General features: G+C 33.0%; 1 protein-coding gene across 1 annotated transcript in view; it reads left to right on the forward strand.

Annotated features, from left to right (window-relative positions):
• Positions 1 to 1,803: 1,803 nt before the first annotated feature.
• LOC131853188 (uncharacterized) overlaps positions 1,804 to 17,876 on the forward strand; it is a 30,171-nt gene continuing 14,098 nt past the window's right edge. The window contains exon 1 of the mRNA XM_059204015.1: positions 1,804 to 1,944. Coding sequence (XP_059059998.1) covers positions 1,804 to 1,944 — 141 coding nt within the window. The remainder of the gene's footprint in view (positions 1,945 to 17,876) is intronic.

Here is a 17,876-nt window from a genome sequence, read left to right on the forward strand (position 1 = left end):
ACTATTCTTGCACAGCCAAATCTGGTAAAAGCCTGCTAGTGCAGCTTTAAATATTATATACTAGAGTATAAAACTTACTGCAGCTCTAGACAGAGCAGGATCTTCTAGAGGATTGTGGATAGATTTTATTTAGCATAGGTATTAATTAGTATAAAGTACATAGTCCGAAGAATTGCAAAACTGAAATGGCAATGGGCAGGGCACATAGCTTTTAGGACAAATGGCCGTTGGAGCAGTAAAGTCCTCGAGTGGCGACCGCGTAACGGAAGACCTCCAGCAAGGTGGACCGACGATCTGGTCAAGATCGCTGGAAGGCATTGGATGTGAGCAGCGCAGGACCGATCGTTGTGGAGATCTTTGGGGGAGGCCTTTGTTCAGCAGTGGACGTCTTCCGGGCTGAGATGATGATGATGATGATGATGACGATTATTATTATTATTATTATTATTATTAAACTGTAAAAATATAAAGTATCTCGCTAATAACTGTAATAAGTATTGGAAGATAACGAGTTGAGGTTCCGTAGTAATATGTACAAACATACAAACAAGAGACCCATCTCATAACCGTATGCATTAGATACATGAGCGGGCACTGATTGGTTTAGCACGGATCTGACGCAGCGCCGCTACTTTGTGAATATATTTATATTTTATGAGTGTCTAAATATATTAATTTGTGTTTGTGTAAATTTCTAAACTACATACCCGGCTTCGCACGTGCTTATTCTTCTTCAGATCAGCTTTTGGAATGAGCGGTAGATTAAAAAAAATGTGATGACTATTCAAAAGTGTTTAAATTAAGTTTATTTGAATAAAGGATTTTCTATTATACTTACTAAGCATGATGTAGGCCGTATAACAACACTAGCGACCCCACACGGTTTCGCACGGGAATTCAAAAAATAAGAATTATAAATACACACACATATTTAACGGCCTCAGTGGTCTAGCTGTTTAGCACACCGCTTTATATCCAATGGTCGCGGTTACTATTCCTTAGACAGTGCATTCGTAACACGATCATTAGTATGATTGTTTGTACAATATTAATCTGGGTATTTTCTATGTACATTATGTATGTATTTACATAAAAAGTTACTAAGTATTCATATCAGTTGTCTAGTACTCCATAAAATAAGCTCTGGTTAGCTTACGACTAGATGGAGTTGTATGAAATGTCCAGGTGGATATTATTATCGAAATTTGCAAGGATATATGATGAACGATGATATATTTTAATTTTAATCTTAATATAATGTTATAAACGCAAAAGTTTGCAAGTTTGGATGTTTGTTACTGTTTCACACAAAAACTACTGAACGAGTTTTGATGAAACTTTACAGTAATATGGCTTATGGATTAGAATAACATATAGGCTATACATCAGAATAATATACAGGCTATATTTTATATTGAAATTTGACGAGGGTGAAACCGCAGGCAAAGTAGATTATATTGTTATTGCAGCGTGCGAGGATTCGAGCCCGCACCCATCAGAATTAACTGTGTTAAACCACTATACCACCTATGCCGTCAATAACTATTAATAAATAAACATACTTATGTATTAAGCTACGTATCTATTCAACAGCGAGACAATCCCAACATTAGACCCATATTTGGCACAACACAAACAAGTTAACAGTCTACGCGCGTGTCTTACCATAACCACTTCTCCATATCGCATGTGTTCCCGAGTACATTATATTGCTTTTCTAATGTATTACCTAATGGATTCATATTATTATATTTAATTCCACTATCATTATGATGTGGGATCACAAATGGTGATGGTTTCGTCATGGTGCAGAACAAATCTACTGCCACGGCAATGCACATCAAGGAACAGGACATCTTCGACTATATCCGGACCAAAAGTAACCTGACGTTGTGGGGGACGCAGCTGGAGTCGAGTCACAACGCTTCGAAGCTTCTCCATTTCGCAAGTGTTCTCGAGTACCTTACATTGCTTTTGTAATGTATTACTTAATGAATTCATATTATTATGTTTAATTCCATTACCATTATCATGAGTGAGATTATAAATGATGATGGTTTTATCATGATAGAAAAGAAGCGCCTCTTCCTTTCTACCAATAATAACAAATCTAAACAATTGTGGCACAGCACCGACTGGGCCCAACTTCTTGTTGCGTGCCGCAACACCGACCACGGCAATAAACTTGTCCTGCTTACATTACACACCAAGGAACAGAACATCTTTGTGCGCCACATTGTTGCGCCGCCTTACAACTTACAGTATATACATAGCATTACTTGCTACTTAATCTGACTTTATTGGGATGACATAATGACGTGATATCAGTAGTGCTTTTTCATGCCTCCTCCTTGTTACTAAAAATAACATTTACAATAATTAAAAGAGCAACACGTCAGTTTTCTTCTCATACTTGTGATGAGACTGCTATCCGAAAGAGTGGTAGAATAAAAAATGTGTCAATTCAAAGATGGTTAAATTAAGTTTTTTGAATAAAGACTACTTCTATATTTCTATTTCATGTAGGCAACGGTTTTTACATACCATCAGGGAAGTTCCATCCATCAATCCAGTTTCATGGAAAAATCGAACTTCAGACCAAACTAATCTAAAACTTGGAGGGTCATAGCCTAGGTTTCTTGTATTTGGTAAAATAATAACAGTTTGTTTCAAGCTACAAGAAAGGGGCGAAAGAATTCTTAGTAATTAGAACCAGTATCTTCAATATAAGCTATATAGCTTGTTAGTTGATAGACAGCTGAGAGAAATTGATATTTATTAGCATTGGCTTCATTAATAGCAGCGGTACAAAGAAAGGATTTTTTAAAGGGTGATAATGGAATGATACACTCACCTTCGCTAATGGTTTACACTGTGCACCATTGGACGATCTAGAGTTTGAAGTCGTGTCTGTTAGCATATAGTAGCAAATTTACCAGGAATTAACGATGATTTCCGGTGAAGACTGCGTAGATTTTGACCTTATCAGCAATGATGTCATTAGTCCTTATTACTTATATCAATCACCTCAGGAATTCCACAATATCCTATCCCCGAGAGGTCACGGTGATATTACTACTGACCGACTAATCAAACTGAAAACTGTTATGGTTAAATAATGACTTGGTGAATTTGGAACATGATAGATCAAATGTCCATATATCATTATTAATATATATATAATGAAATGTAGCCATTATATAACTATAAACACAGGCAGCAATTTTAAAAAGGCGCAAATACACGATTCTGTAAAGATCATGTTGGTTTTTTCCATTTGCCGTGGAGATATTTGGCCCATGGAGCCCGGAAGCGAAATTGTTTTTGACAAGTGTTTCAGTGCGGCTCATCGAGGTAACTTGTGATCCAAGAGCTGGTAGTTACTTTGCCCAGAGGCTAAGTATGGCCATTCAAAGAGGCAACGCTGCCAGTATCTTGGGTACGCTGCCTCGATGTGCCGCGTTGGATTACAATGATTGTTTTTTTTGTGAATTTTTACATATGTAATTATTTATTGATGATTATTTCATTCAATAAATGAACTATGAATATAAATAATCCCACCATTCAAGTATTGAGAAATGGCTCCTTTTAAGTCGGTTAAAAATTAAATGTACATACACAATGGCTAATTATGACAATTATAAAGGTGTGTTCTTATGGAAACAGTAATTTAAATTACGTACGTATGGTCGTTTTGCGAAATTGTTACGAACAATCATTAGTCAAGCAAGTACAAATTCATACAAATTGGGCCGGGGACGCCCAACGCAGCACGTCTCTCAGTCGTTTACCGTTTGCGACTCTAAATTTGTGATGTGAGAGATATTTACACATTACGTAATCTTACTAAGTTAATGTGTATAGACGGATAAGTGTGTGTTTATTCCTCTTTCACGATAAAACTACTGAACGGATTTTATTGAAGCTTTTCATTAATATAGCTTATATATAAGAAAAAATCATTTTTTTATAATATTATATTTATATTGAAAATAATTTGTTTTTTTGTCCGCTGGTTGCGAGTACCGTAATTAACTTATGTATTGTTATATTTATAAACGTAAATGATTGTTATTGGAATATTATTATTGTTTTTAAGACTATGCTACCAAAAAGTTTGTGTATAAGTATATTTTTTATAACAATATTTTAAATTACCTTTAAATATTTCCTGTCCATGTTACAATACAACTTTAAACATTAAAATGCAGTAAAGAACAGTAAAAATTTACGTAAATTAGAAATACAATTCCTCCCTTCCTCATACACGGCGCAAAACAAAATATATGCCTTTTAACTATTTGAAACATAATTTTCCTGCCTGGTTTCATTTTGTAGCAATAAAAGAATCAAGAATAATTACAGCGGAATAACGTAAAAGTAATTGTAAGGAAAGTAATAAAAGAATTTGCACAAAAGAACGCGAAACGTTTAACACGAACATAAACTGGGAATAAAATCGTAAAGTGTAAATAGTAACACGCACGCTCGTCGAGTATTCCGCGACTGCCCATTAATATTTTAAACTTCATTTTATTTTACGACTCGAAATACAAAAAAAACGGTCGAACACGAAAATGGAAAAGTTATATTTTTAATACCTAGCGAGGATCGACGTTACGGTGTCAGAAAGGAGGTAAACAGTTAAAGTTCTAGCTTTGACTCGTTAATACCAGTCCTATCCATATCTTATATATTAAAATCTCGTGTCACAGTTTTCGTTCCCATACTCCTCCGAAACAGCTTGACCGATTCTCATGAAATTTTGTGAGCGTATTGAGTAGGTCTGAGAATCAGCCAACATCTATTTTTCATCCGGCAAAATCATTTTTTCCGGGACAGCTAGTAATACATGTTACTATATATGTATATATATGTCATATATAAATATATGAGGGCCTCGGTGGTCTAGCGGTTTTGCACCGCCTTATTGCGGATAGTCGCGGGTTTGATTCCGCGCTTGATGCATTTGTATTCATAAATACAATTGACAATTACGAAAAAAAATGTATTTTTATCAGTTGTGTGGTACCCATAACACAAGCTTTGCCTAGAGCCTTAGGACTAAATGAAAGGTATAAATCGCCCGAGGTTATTATTTATAATTTATTTCGTCACTTTTCCCAGTACGGGCCGACGTAATTTCGATCCCTATTAAAAGAGACCAAATATTGATCACAGGAGCTTCAAATTTTACACCAGTTTAATTAATGTTTTTTTTAATTATATGATTAAGAGTTATCTTAAAATGTTAACTAAATAAGACTCATATGAAGCACTCACCAATACAAAACAGCAGATGACATTGGTACAACAAAGCAACCCTTTTCATCATGTGGAAAAATCTTTACAAAGATGGCGGATGTGTGAGATTCTTACTCACTACAAAACCACACAGTGTACCTATGAGCCGCTGATGCCGAGTCATAAAGTTGCGGTCTAGCGCGACTCCGGCGACGTCATCCCGCACTGTAGATGGTGTACAGCAGACCTCATCTCATTATTAGACGACCTGTTTCGCCCTACTCAATTGTGGAAACATATGGGTACACGCGTACGCCTCCAGGGCCTTTTAATTCGGGCGTTGCCTCGCTCAAGGTGAGCACCTCGGCACCAGTGGAGGATAGAGGTAAGGTAGAGTTGGGTACGTCCCTGCCTCTAGACCGGACTCTTCTCCTGCGGCTGATGAGTGCAGCGGAAAGATCAGACTTCCTCTCCGCGATCAGACGCCGTATCCTTCCGCGAGGTAACTTCCTAGATGAAAGCTAACGCCACCTTTCGCTACTGACTACACACTGAGCTACATTCGACAGAAATCGACTATCACTATTCGAATAAATCGAAGATATACTCAACAAAGCAACACCAAAAAATATTTGAAGACGTTATCAAATAAAATATCTTTAGAATATAATATAAAATCCTTCATTCAAATAAACTTAATTTAAGTACTTTTGAATAGTCATAACAATATTTTTAATCTACCGCTCATTCGGAACTCTGTCTCATCATAAGAAGAATGAGCTAAAAACTTGTGTGTTGCTCTTTTAAATAATCGTTGTAAGTTTACATTTTTAAGTCTTTATTCATATGGGCATATCAGACTCTTATGGTATGTCAAATCTACCATCAGTTCGTAATGCTTTCGAGATGATAAGACGTGACAATAGTTAATAATTTAATTGTCTACAATATACAATATGGGATGTATATATTAATTTGACTGCAATCTATTCGTGGAGCCTGTTTGCCGCCGTGACATTTATAACAGTACGAAGGTTTCTAATTGATTAATCAGAGGAATCGATGAACCCTCCATAATTGGATTACAAGGTGTTTGCTTGACATAATTTTCCCTCACAATCTTAGTAATATAATTATTTTGATAGATTATTACAGCGTTATACAATTTTCGGGGAAGTACCTAATTAAGTTAATAGGCATTAATATTCCTTTGTTTTGTATTACAATTATGATATTAGTCACTAGCTGTGCCTGCGACTTCGTCCGCGTGGAATAGTGACTTTCGATAGCATTAAATATTTAATAATCAAACCCAAGGAACCAAAGAAAAAAGTTTCATCGTTCTAACATCATAAACGTCAAATTTCCATACAAACTGTCATCCCCTATTTCATTTTACCCCTATAAGGGTAAATTTTTGACAAAGTTTGATTGTCATATTTATTTATATTTAATCTACAACCTAAAAAATAAGATTTAAGTTTAAAACTTACGGTAATATATTCTATATTCTTTATCAGGGTCAAGACAATCTGTGTACCAAATATGATTAAACCCGTTTTAATACTTTAGGCGTTAAAGCACGACAGACTAACAGACAGAGTTACTTTCATATTTATAATATTAGTAAGGATAAGGATAAGGATAAGGATAAGGACATAAGGATTAATAAGGATTATAATTATTAAAAGCCTACTGACCAGAACAACAAGATAATTGAAAACAATTTTAATACTAAAATTAGTTGAAGCATTTTGCAGCTACAATGCTAAACAGTATACAAACTAAGGCTGAAACTTTAAGTCTCTTTCGCCGGGACTATTATTAGTTATCGCGTTAATATTTTCGAATGCTAAATTTAGTATTCAAATGTACAGTTGTACTCGTATTATTAAAATGCTAAATACAGAGCCTGTTATTATATAAACTAAAATAGATACAATTAAATACTATACTAAAACATATATTTTCGATATACACTAATATATATATAATATATGATACATCGCACATACGTCACATCATTTTTTGTACCTATATTGTATTTTATCGGTATAACTGTTGGTTACGCCATTTAGAACATTTTTATTGTTAACAATTATATATAGTATATATTGTAATTTAGCGGGTAAGTATGTACCTGTAAAGTGGAGCCTCTGTCGCGTCACTGCGAGTGCAATTGTGCATCTATTCACTTCGAAAAAGAAAAAACTCTCTGCTTTTTTGTGCAATCAACCGCCGTGCACGCTGCTAAAAGTTAATCGCGAATTTGGACAATATTTTTGTGTTTTTTGCTTGTATCATTGTGATCTGTGCAACAGCCGTTTAGAGGTGGTCTCCAGGAGTACAAGCCCAATATATTGCAGGTAACAATTGAATGTTTTAATCAGTCAGCGAATTAACATCATATTTCTGAACCAGCGACCGCGCCCTACCGCATGGTGGTGAAACCTTATTTGCTATATTTTTCCGCAATTTCCCACCACTTGTATTGTATTTTGTTTTCTGACCAATTTAATTGTGTGCCTACATTTTATTTTGTTGTTAATATTACTGTGCATTGTGTGTGTGTGGCTTTAACGTAAATAAAATTCTATCTTATGAAGATAAAATATTTGAATCACTCTATCCATTAAAAAAACAGGGTCAAAATCAGTCGCGTATTTTTAAAAATTTAAACATACATATAGACGGACAGACAGTGACAGTGACTGTTTTATACTATGTAATTATATATATATTATTATTATATGTATGTCATATATATTTTATAAATTACAGTAATTTTCTATAAATATATGTCAGTAAAAAAAGTGGGTAGTCGTCACCATAAGTAAAACTGAACCTATTCAATTACTAACCATTATATACTAAAAGTTTCCAACTAAACTAACTTAATTACCTCCATTTCAGTTCAAAATAAACATAATTACTCAATATTGAACCTCAATTATTATTGCTTTGACAATTATTTGAAACCACTTGTTTTTTATTTGTCGGGCTCGGTGATTGAGCGGTTTAGCACATCGCTTTACTTCCGATGGTCGCAGGTTCAATTCCTCGTACGGCACAAACATTTGTATTCATGAGCACGATTGTTTGTATTGATCTGGGTGTTTTCTATATATATTATGTAAGGAGTTAGAAGAAAAAAAATAACTAATTATTTATAGCAGTTGTCTAGTACCCATAACACAAGCTCTGCTTACCGTGGGACTAGATGACGCTGTGTTAATTGTGCAGGATTATTTATTTATTTAGTTGATTGGTTTATAGAAGTATCCTTAACAAATTAACATAATACATTATCAAATCAAATCTAAATAAATTTATTCATGTAGGTAAGTCTATTACAGACTCTTTTTGAATTAAATTAGGGACACAACAAGTAATTTGTTGATATTTATATGCGTTTTTCATTTATTATTATTTTCCATATTTTTTTTTAAATAAGTGTTATTTTGTGGAAATCAATTTCTTTATTTAATAGATTTATATTATTTTGTTTAATTCCGATATTCCAAGGTGCAACGAGTGTCGTAATATGCGCGTAGATCTCATAACAGTTACAATTTGATCACAATTAGAGATGGAAGGGTTAGTACCTAATACTCTCAGTAACCGTAACAGTAAACTCTGTAACTGTCATTCATGGTATAAAAATACACTGAAATTTCACGGCCACATCTCAAATTTCAAACCAAAACACGGATTACAAATTTGTACATACTTGGTGGCTGAACCAGATAAGAGAGGTTGCTTATCCTGACTTTATTCAAAGTCTAGATCTGTAAATAACTAGATAATTACTACAAATTTCAAAGAACGTAATTAAAACTTGTTCTTGAACCGTAATTATTTGTTAATAACACGAAACGAATGTAAATCAGCTGCATTCGGGAATGACATGATGTCTAATTATGGATTCACGCGAAGTACTTAACTTTAATTGTATCAAGAGTCGACTGAAGTTTAAAACAGGCGTCGTTTTGAATAAACAATCGAGATCCAGTCGCTACTCGGTTTACAGACGTTCCACGTAATGCTTTTAGAGCGAATACTTCTGTTACTAATGGTTCACGATCTTAATACACTGATATAGTTTTTAACTCACATTGAATAACAAGTCTATATTACAAATAAGTAATTCTAGAAGAAGAATTACTTATTCTAGAAGATAACTCGTCTTTCGCGGAGGAAAAGGTTTGTTAGCAATCTCGACCCCATTACTAGCAATGTAACATATCAGATTGACCTCTAAGCGATTCCCCCTGGAAACTATCGTGATAAATTCCAGGTGAATTTATCATGATGGGCTAACTGACCTGACCTCATGCTCATATTATGCTCCTACACTGGTGCCCCGTCAGTGTAAATCATTGGTGCAGGCGGGTTCACCATTTCAATTTCATATATAAAAAAAACTCGTTCGTTCGTTTCGTTCTTTTTGTTATTCAAAAGTTAAAATGAGATAAATTAAAAAATATATTTTTTTTAAATGCATATTTCAATCTCTGTTTGCCTTATGGTTGACTGAGAGAAAATGCCTCAAGATGTTAAGTCCACCATATGCATCTATAGTTGTGTATTTGTACATCAAAATTTTAATAAATAAATAAAAAATTAAAATAGCCCTTTTTTTTAATTGCCCATATAGATTATTTGGGCTCTGGCTTCTGTCTTTTTCTGAGAGCCTTAGATAAAGAATCATGAATCAACAATATGTATTGACTTTACAATTTTTAATTGATGGCGCTTCACATCATAGTTAACATTATATATATACCATTACACTCGAGTGTTGTACTTAATCTTATTAATATTATAAACGCGAAAGTTTGTGAGTATGGATGGATGTTTGTTACTTTTTCACGCAAAAACTACTGAACGGATTTTGATGAAACTTTACAGTGATATATCTTATACATCTTAATAATACATAGGCTATAAATATCACGCTGATAAAATCGCGAGCATAGCTATTATATATATTGATAAATTAACAGAGCATATCTCTACTTCTAATATATATATATATATATATATATGTGTCTAAACAATTTATGGTAGCTAACGAACCGGAATGATGAATAATTCAGATTTATATTTATCTACTTCAGAATCATTTAACACAGCCTCTGGAGAAGTGGTAAACAAATCTATTTCTCAAAATAAACTTTACTAGTTCCAATCATTTTATTTTTTTCTCGTTGACAACTCTCGTAAGAATCTGATGGATTAATAAGGCACATTATAAGTTTATATTTTTACCCAATTTAAGCGATAAGTAATAAATTAAAAAACTGGAGAAGTTTAATAAGTTGTTTATTAAACTTGCCATTTAGAAAGAAGTATCTACCTATTGTGTTAGAATAAAGCAACATATGCGACGTCTCTCTCTATCTCATGCATGCAGCAGCTCAAATGTATTTAGAATGCATTTTCGTACATTTTCATTCATCTAATATTTTAGATCTTTTGTTCGGTGTACGTACAATTTCACGGAACATATATCCAATATTTCTCCCCAAAAAGGAAGTAGAAACATTATTTATTTAAATAAAACTAAATTTGAAGCACTTTTAAGTGATATTTTTATTTACTCGAATTTTTACAGTAGATTAAAGCTGGAAAAAAATAGTGAGAAATTTTATTAAATTCTAACTCTTTTCTAAAAAAATACAATTGATATTAACTTTCAATTTGTAATTTAATAATATCAATTACTATATAATTATGACTATATTTAAACTCCACTTTTTTAAATCAAATCAATTATAATTTATTCATGTATGCTATATATTTTAGTAGTCGAGACGTTAAGTTTTTTTATTATTTTCCTATTCAATATAGTATCAGAGTCAATTGAGAAACTGGCAAGAAATTCAAAATATTAAACCACTTATATAGGTGTTATTCATTTTAATTGTCATGTTCTTTGACGAGACATCTTGCTTACGGTTTTAATCGGCGTATACACCAAATATCCAGGAAAGAAACGTAGTAGGGCTTAGCTGCCTTATTTTCTAAATATTTATGTATTACCCTCGAATCCTAAGTGCACTGTGGGTTCAGTACTATATTTCTATTGCACTTTAAAACAGCGAATGTCCGACAATATTTCATATCATTTGCAATTCTTTGCATACCCTCCAGGTAACTCCCAGCCGAGTCTTTTTCTACATTCTTTATTTTTACCCTGCAAGTGAGCACAGTTGGTCTACATTAACATATACCTGCCATCTTTAGTTACACCGTCAAAGAGCATTTGTTAACAGTCATTTATTTTAAAGATTTTCTTTGAAATTGTTTGACTTTCTCATATAAGCTGTTAAAGACGCTAAATATAACTAGGATAGAGAGAACAATTTAGAATTGACTACAAATTTTTACTTATCTCTTATAAAAAATATAACTAAAACAGACTGAAGAATTGACTATGACAGATACGTCGATGAACGGATGATTGCGACGATATTAGAAAACATATTTCTTTATTAAACAAGATCTCATTTTAATCCATTTTAAATTACAATCTTAATGGTCCCGACGACCAGCACTATTCATAAACTAAGCAAGTGTTTTTTATCTAATTGAAATGGGAAAGAAATGGACTGTTCACCTGATGGAAAATATTTCCGCATCAATACGTAAATAGTAAACTGTAGATTATTAATAAATATTTAAATACAAATTTTAAAAACAATTTATTCATTGTATGTCATCATAACAACCAAAAGATAAAGATGATTTCACGTCAAGAGCTACAATATTTTATACGTATCAACGTTGTATCATATAAGTTTACAAATCATACATGAACGGGAAGATATTGTATCAAAAACACATTCTATTATACAAACCCGGACTCGACACGAGTGAATCCACAAAAAAAATAACAGACGAATAACCAAAAAAGACATATCGGGAATCAGTGAATCGACACAAAGGGTGTTACTAGTCCTACCGACTGTTACCATTGAGTTATTTGAATCGAGATAGCGTCCGCAAAAGTGCGCTCACAAGTGAGTTGGCAGTGAGTTCTGTATGAACAATATTATTTTACTAAAAATATTTTATGAATAAATAAATATATTTTCTCGTATGAATAAATGGACTGATATGGTATTCTAAGAATAGAAATTATAAAAAGAACCGTGATTGAATATGTGTGATATGTGTACATATAATCTTATTTTACAATGTCTATATGTTTATATATGACTGATGGAATGGCTGAATATAAATGAGGAGCAGCAGGTGCAATCTAATTTAAAGCACATTAACTTAAATTATATGTGAGTTTTGTATATACGGTGATCTAGAGGTTTAGCGCACCGTTTTACTTCCAATGGTCGCAGGTTCGATTTAGTACAGTACAAACATTTGTATTCATGAGTATGATTTTTTGTATTAGTCTGAGTGTTTTCTATGCATACTATGTATTTACAAAAAAAAATTAGTTTTATGTCAGTAGTTATGTCATAATTTCACTTCCTAATGTACCTGAACCCTACAACCAAAACACAAAAATTCAATTTCAAATTCAAAATATCTTTATTCATATAGGTCTAATACTGACTTTTATGATATGTCAAATCTACCGTCAATTCGGAATGCATTCGAGATGAGAAGAACTGATGAGAAACTCAATTCGTATTCTTATAAAAAAAAATGTTGTACACGTTAGCAATAATATACAGTCATTAAAATTCAGATTTGGGAGAACAGAGTGACCACCAGCATATGTTATTCCAAAAAACAAAAAATCTAATCAGTTTTCGCAACCTGAACAGACCAGTCCCCACAAGCAGCACCCGTTAACGAGTATGACGGATGAGCCAGCCATCAATGCACTCAGCCATATTAGAGGAGCACATCAAGCCGACCCATCACGCCGCCACAAGTTTCAACTTTATAGCGAGCATGACTGTTTCAAGTTACTCCACTACGTCATTTATATTATTTACAGCATAAACTGTACCAATTACAATTTTCACCCATTACAATATTTCTTTTACATTACATTACACAGACTACAAAGCAAGCAGCTTGGCGGCTGACAGTTGAGAATGAGGTATCTTCGACTTTTTATAGTCTAATCTCTCTCTTTGGTTTTTATTTTTAATGTATGATAATGGAATACCAGCCTGTGAAAAGGGTATACTCTGGCGGGGTACCATTTGCACAGGCCGGTAGTGGACCCTCCACTACGATAGCATGAGTGCATGGTTAACTGATTATGACCATATACTTTTTTTTTTTATTAACCAATGTAAAAAACTTCTTTACATATATGGCAAGTCATAACATACAGTAATTCATATTTATATAAATTCAATCCAATTACAATTACATTCATTCATTCATTCATAATTTAAGAGCTACGCTCTTGTCAATAATAAACAATTACATTAATAAATAAAATTACATTAATAATAACTAATAACATAATGTTTCGTAGTCATATATAGGCTAACTAGCCCATGGTAAATTCACTAGGAATTTAACACGATGGTATCCAAGGGGAACCGCGTGGAAGTCAGTCTGACATGGGATTTTGCTCACAATAAGGTTATAAACAGTAATGTGGACATTACTAGTAATGCTTTCCCCCCGTACAGTTACTTTATTTACATATATACACAAACCGTTAGCGCACGCAGCGTGGCAATGAAATGTGAATTATTTCCTTGTCATCGTTTAAAAGTGATTCCCAAAGTGGTCTATATCCACCCCCAGGGGTTTAAGACAAACTACAAGGGGTCTACGACAGCGATCGTCTTGTTGTTTTTAATTTATTTTTTAACACTTTACTTTACTACAGTTAGAAAATTCTTAAGTAAAGTAAAAATGGGGGTCTACACAAAACAGAAAAATATGGCAAGGGGTCTACGACACAAAAAATTTTAGGGACCTCTAGTTTAAACTAGCAAATTAGAATTTAAAAAAGCAAGTACCTTATACATACATCGCATACAAGTATGGTTACAATTTTTTTTAACTTATATACCACTAGCTGTAACCGCGACTTCGTCCGCGTAAAATAGTGACCTTGAGCAAATAATAAAAAATATATATTAATAATCTAACCCAATAAAAAAGTTTCATCGTTCTAGCTTCAAAAATGAAATTTCCATACATAATTCCATACAATTCAATCAACAGCCAAAAACTAAGTTTCAAACTACTATCTTTAAAATGAAGATACTTCCATACATACCATACATACATTACATCTCCCCTTTCAACCCCTTATAACCCTTTTTCTTGTTTTTTTTAATGCTACTTATATTAGTGTCATCATGTACCAATGATAAGATGTCGCTATACTGTAACCATTTATGGCTGAGTCCTGTGGCGGTAGGTACTGATATTTTCTCAACAGCCTAAAAAATGGGTTTCAAGTTTCTAGCTTTAAAAAATGACAATACATGCATACAACATTTTAACTCCCCTTTTGACCCTTACAACCCATTTTCGTTAATTATATTTAATCAATACGCAAAAAAATAAGATTGAAGCTTAAACTTTAAAAAAATTCCTCTTTCAGTCTCTTATAACCCTTTTTAGCATTAAAAAGTAACCTATGTCCTATCTCAAGATCTAGACTTTAAATTTCATTTAAATCAGTTCAGAAGTTTTGGCTTTTAAGACAGACAGACAGAGTCACTTTCACTTTCATAATATTAGTAAGGTATTTATTAAATAAACTGACCCAAAAAAGCGTAAGAAAAAAGCTTCATCGTTCTAGCTTCAAATATGACGAATTTCCATAAAAACTTTTATCTGCTATTTTATTTTACCCCTTGAATGGTGACAATGTGATATTTACAAATTTAAATGTCATATTTATTTATATTTAATAAACAGTTTAAACATTTCTTTAAATTCTTTTGAAAATTGGTGGTCCAGTTGGCCAATAACATAATAAAATTTTGTTAAATCAAAATAATAGATGTGATATTCTAAATTGCAAACTATCCCTCTACTTGCGCGAACCATATCTCTGACTCTACTGGCCAGAATGGAGAAACGCGTATTCCGAACCTGAATAGCTCGGATGGAACGGTAGATGTTGTTTCTTCCAAGGAAATGTTGTTCATATGTATTGACAACATTTTTAATATTATATGTTGTTTTATTCTTCAAAAATATTAATAATATGTTCTTACGCTCTTGTCCAAGAGCAGGGTCATCAGTTATAGGCTATACCAGGATTATATTTATGTATTTATAAAATAAAATTGCAGAGCAAACGTTTATTCATTTAAATACATAAGGAGACAACGGATTGACAATAATCAGTTGCGCGCGCTGCTTATACAAATGACATATATGTTTATTTATGACATATGAGCGTATCTAGTACAATACTGGTGTAATTCAGAAATTAAAAATTTTTGAAAATAGACTTAATAACACAATTATAAAGTAGACTTTCCAAAATATCTAATTTTTTAGTTAAGCCATTATTATAATAAGTGTGTATTCAACCGCATAAAGATAACCTTGCATTACAATTTTCAACCCCTTACAACCCTTTTTTCGCATTAAAAAGTAGCCTATGTCCTTCCTCGGCGTCTAGACTATATGGGTACCAAATTTCATTTAAATCAGTTCAGTAGTTTTGGCGTGAAAGCGAGACAGACAGACAGACAGACAGACAGACAGAGTTACTTTCGCATTTATAATATTAGTAAGGATTAAATAGTTAATTAATCATCTTACACTGTGTAGGTAGTTACAGTGTTTATTTATTTATTTATTTTTAAGGATTACCAACATAAGATACAGCAATAAAAAAATTGTTATCATTCTATACAATTCTAATAGTCTTAAACTAACTGTTAAGCATGCTTTGAGTTACAAGATTATATCACTACTATTACATATATCAATAAAATTAATTAAACTTGATTGCTACTAACAATAATACAATAAAACATACATATAACAACGTTGTTATGTGACAAGGAACGTCCACTTTTGAGCTTAGTTATGAACTCGGAGTGATTGTCAAAATGAATCAATTTCAGGATTTTCCTCTGCAAGATCGTTGTACAGGCGCGATAAACGGACGACAGGTGAAACACGACCCAAATTAGTTCTGCAAACTTTACTTTTGAATAAGTTGCAAGGATGACGTGGTATTCTTGTGTAATTAAGAAAAGTACATACCAAGTTGTAATTGTAAAATTCCTTTTTATTTTATTGTTCAGGTTTATTTTTTGTCAGTTTTTAACACAATTACAGTAAAATGGGTCAACACATAAATATAAATTACTTTCACAGGTTTCAATCACTAATTAGTTTAAGTTTTTATGCATGTAATATTGAGACTTGTCACTTCGATTTCTATGTTGATTGTCGCATGCCTCTTACTTGTTACACTGTAATTATTTATATAAAAAAAAAACATCTATTAAAAAGAGCAACACACAAGTTTCTTGCTCATTCTTCTTGTGATGAATCTGCATTCCGAATGAGTGGTAGAATCAAAATATGACTATTCAAAAGTGCTTGTAATGAGTTTATTTGAATAAAGATTATTTCTATTTCTATTTCTATTTCTTCGTTAAAAGTTCATTTTAAATACGTCCAAGGCTTAGATAACACTGTCACTAAGAATTTAGACTACTTTCTATAATTTTGACTAGTTGTAACTGGTCTTGACGATGTATATTATTTTTAAAAAGCAAAAATATAGGGAGCTAATGTTTACTGTGATAGCAGCGCAATCTGAAACTGACAATGTTGCTAATATATAGCAACACTGTAACTACCTACCAACAATAAACGCATGTATAGGAGGTATGTGATTATTAACCGACATTATTTACAATCCCTTCTGTCTATCTCTTTGGTAATTTAAGATTGATATTGTTTTCTACAACAGCACTGTTATACCTATATATATACAAAGTGAACAAATTCATGCTCAATTTTCCCGCCAAGCTAGCGCCTCAGTTAAGCCCTATAGAGGCAGTAAATCGGAGAATTTGGAAGCTTGCCCGTTGTTTCCGGTCCCTATAACTCTTGTTACGGTTCGTTTTACGGTATAATATTATTATTAACATTATCTACCAGCATTACTTATTAATACAATAAATATTTTAACGGAAAACGGAACATCACTAAATCTATGGATTAATAGAGATGTTGGTAATAAAAATAATGAATACATATTTTTTTATGGGCGGGAAGAGGATTGTTAGTAATGTGGAATTATATGACTTATATGGACCATTGCTAGCAATGGATCATGTCACGTTGACCTCCACGTGGTTCCCCCAGGAAACCATCGTAATAAATTACCATGGTAGATGGTGAATTTACCAAGATGGTCTGACTGACCTGCGGTCAGGTCAGTCAGACCATCAGGTACACCCAACTGCGCTAACGGTTTACACTGGAGGGACATCGGTATGTCCCTCCAGTGCAAACCGTTAGAGCAGATGGGTGTACCATTCCATAATCATCATAAGAATATCTTTATGTATTTGGAATAGCAAGACACGCCACATGATTGAAAAAAAATAAGGGACGGCTGGCGTCCCATATATTGTTTTAACTCCAATAGTAAACAAGGTTATGATCCACTTAATTGTAACCGTCGGCTAAATATA

This window comes from Achroia grisella, unplaced genomic scaffold (assembly GCF_030625045.1).
Source record: "Achroia grisella isolate CSIRO2021 unplaced genomic scaffold, CSIRO_AGI_Agris_v1 utg900, whole genome shotgun sequence".
Lineage (NCBI taxonomy): Eukaryota > Metazoa > Arthropoda > Insecta > Lepidoptera > Pyralidae > Achroia > Achroia grisella.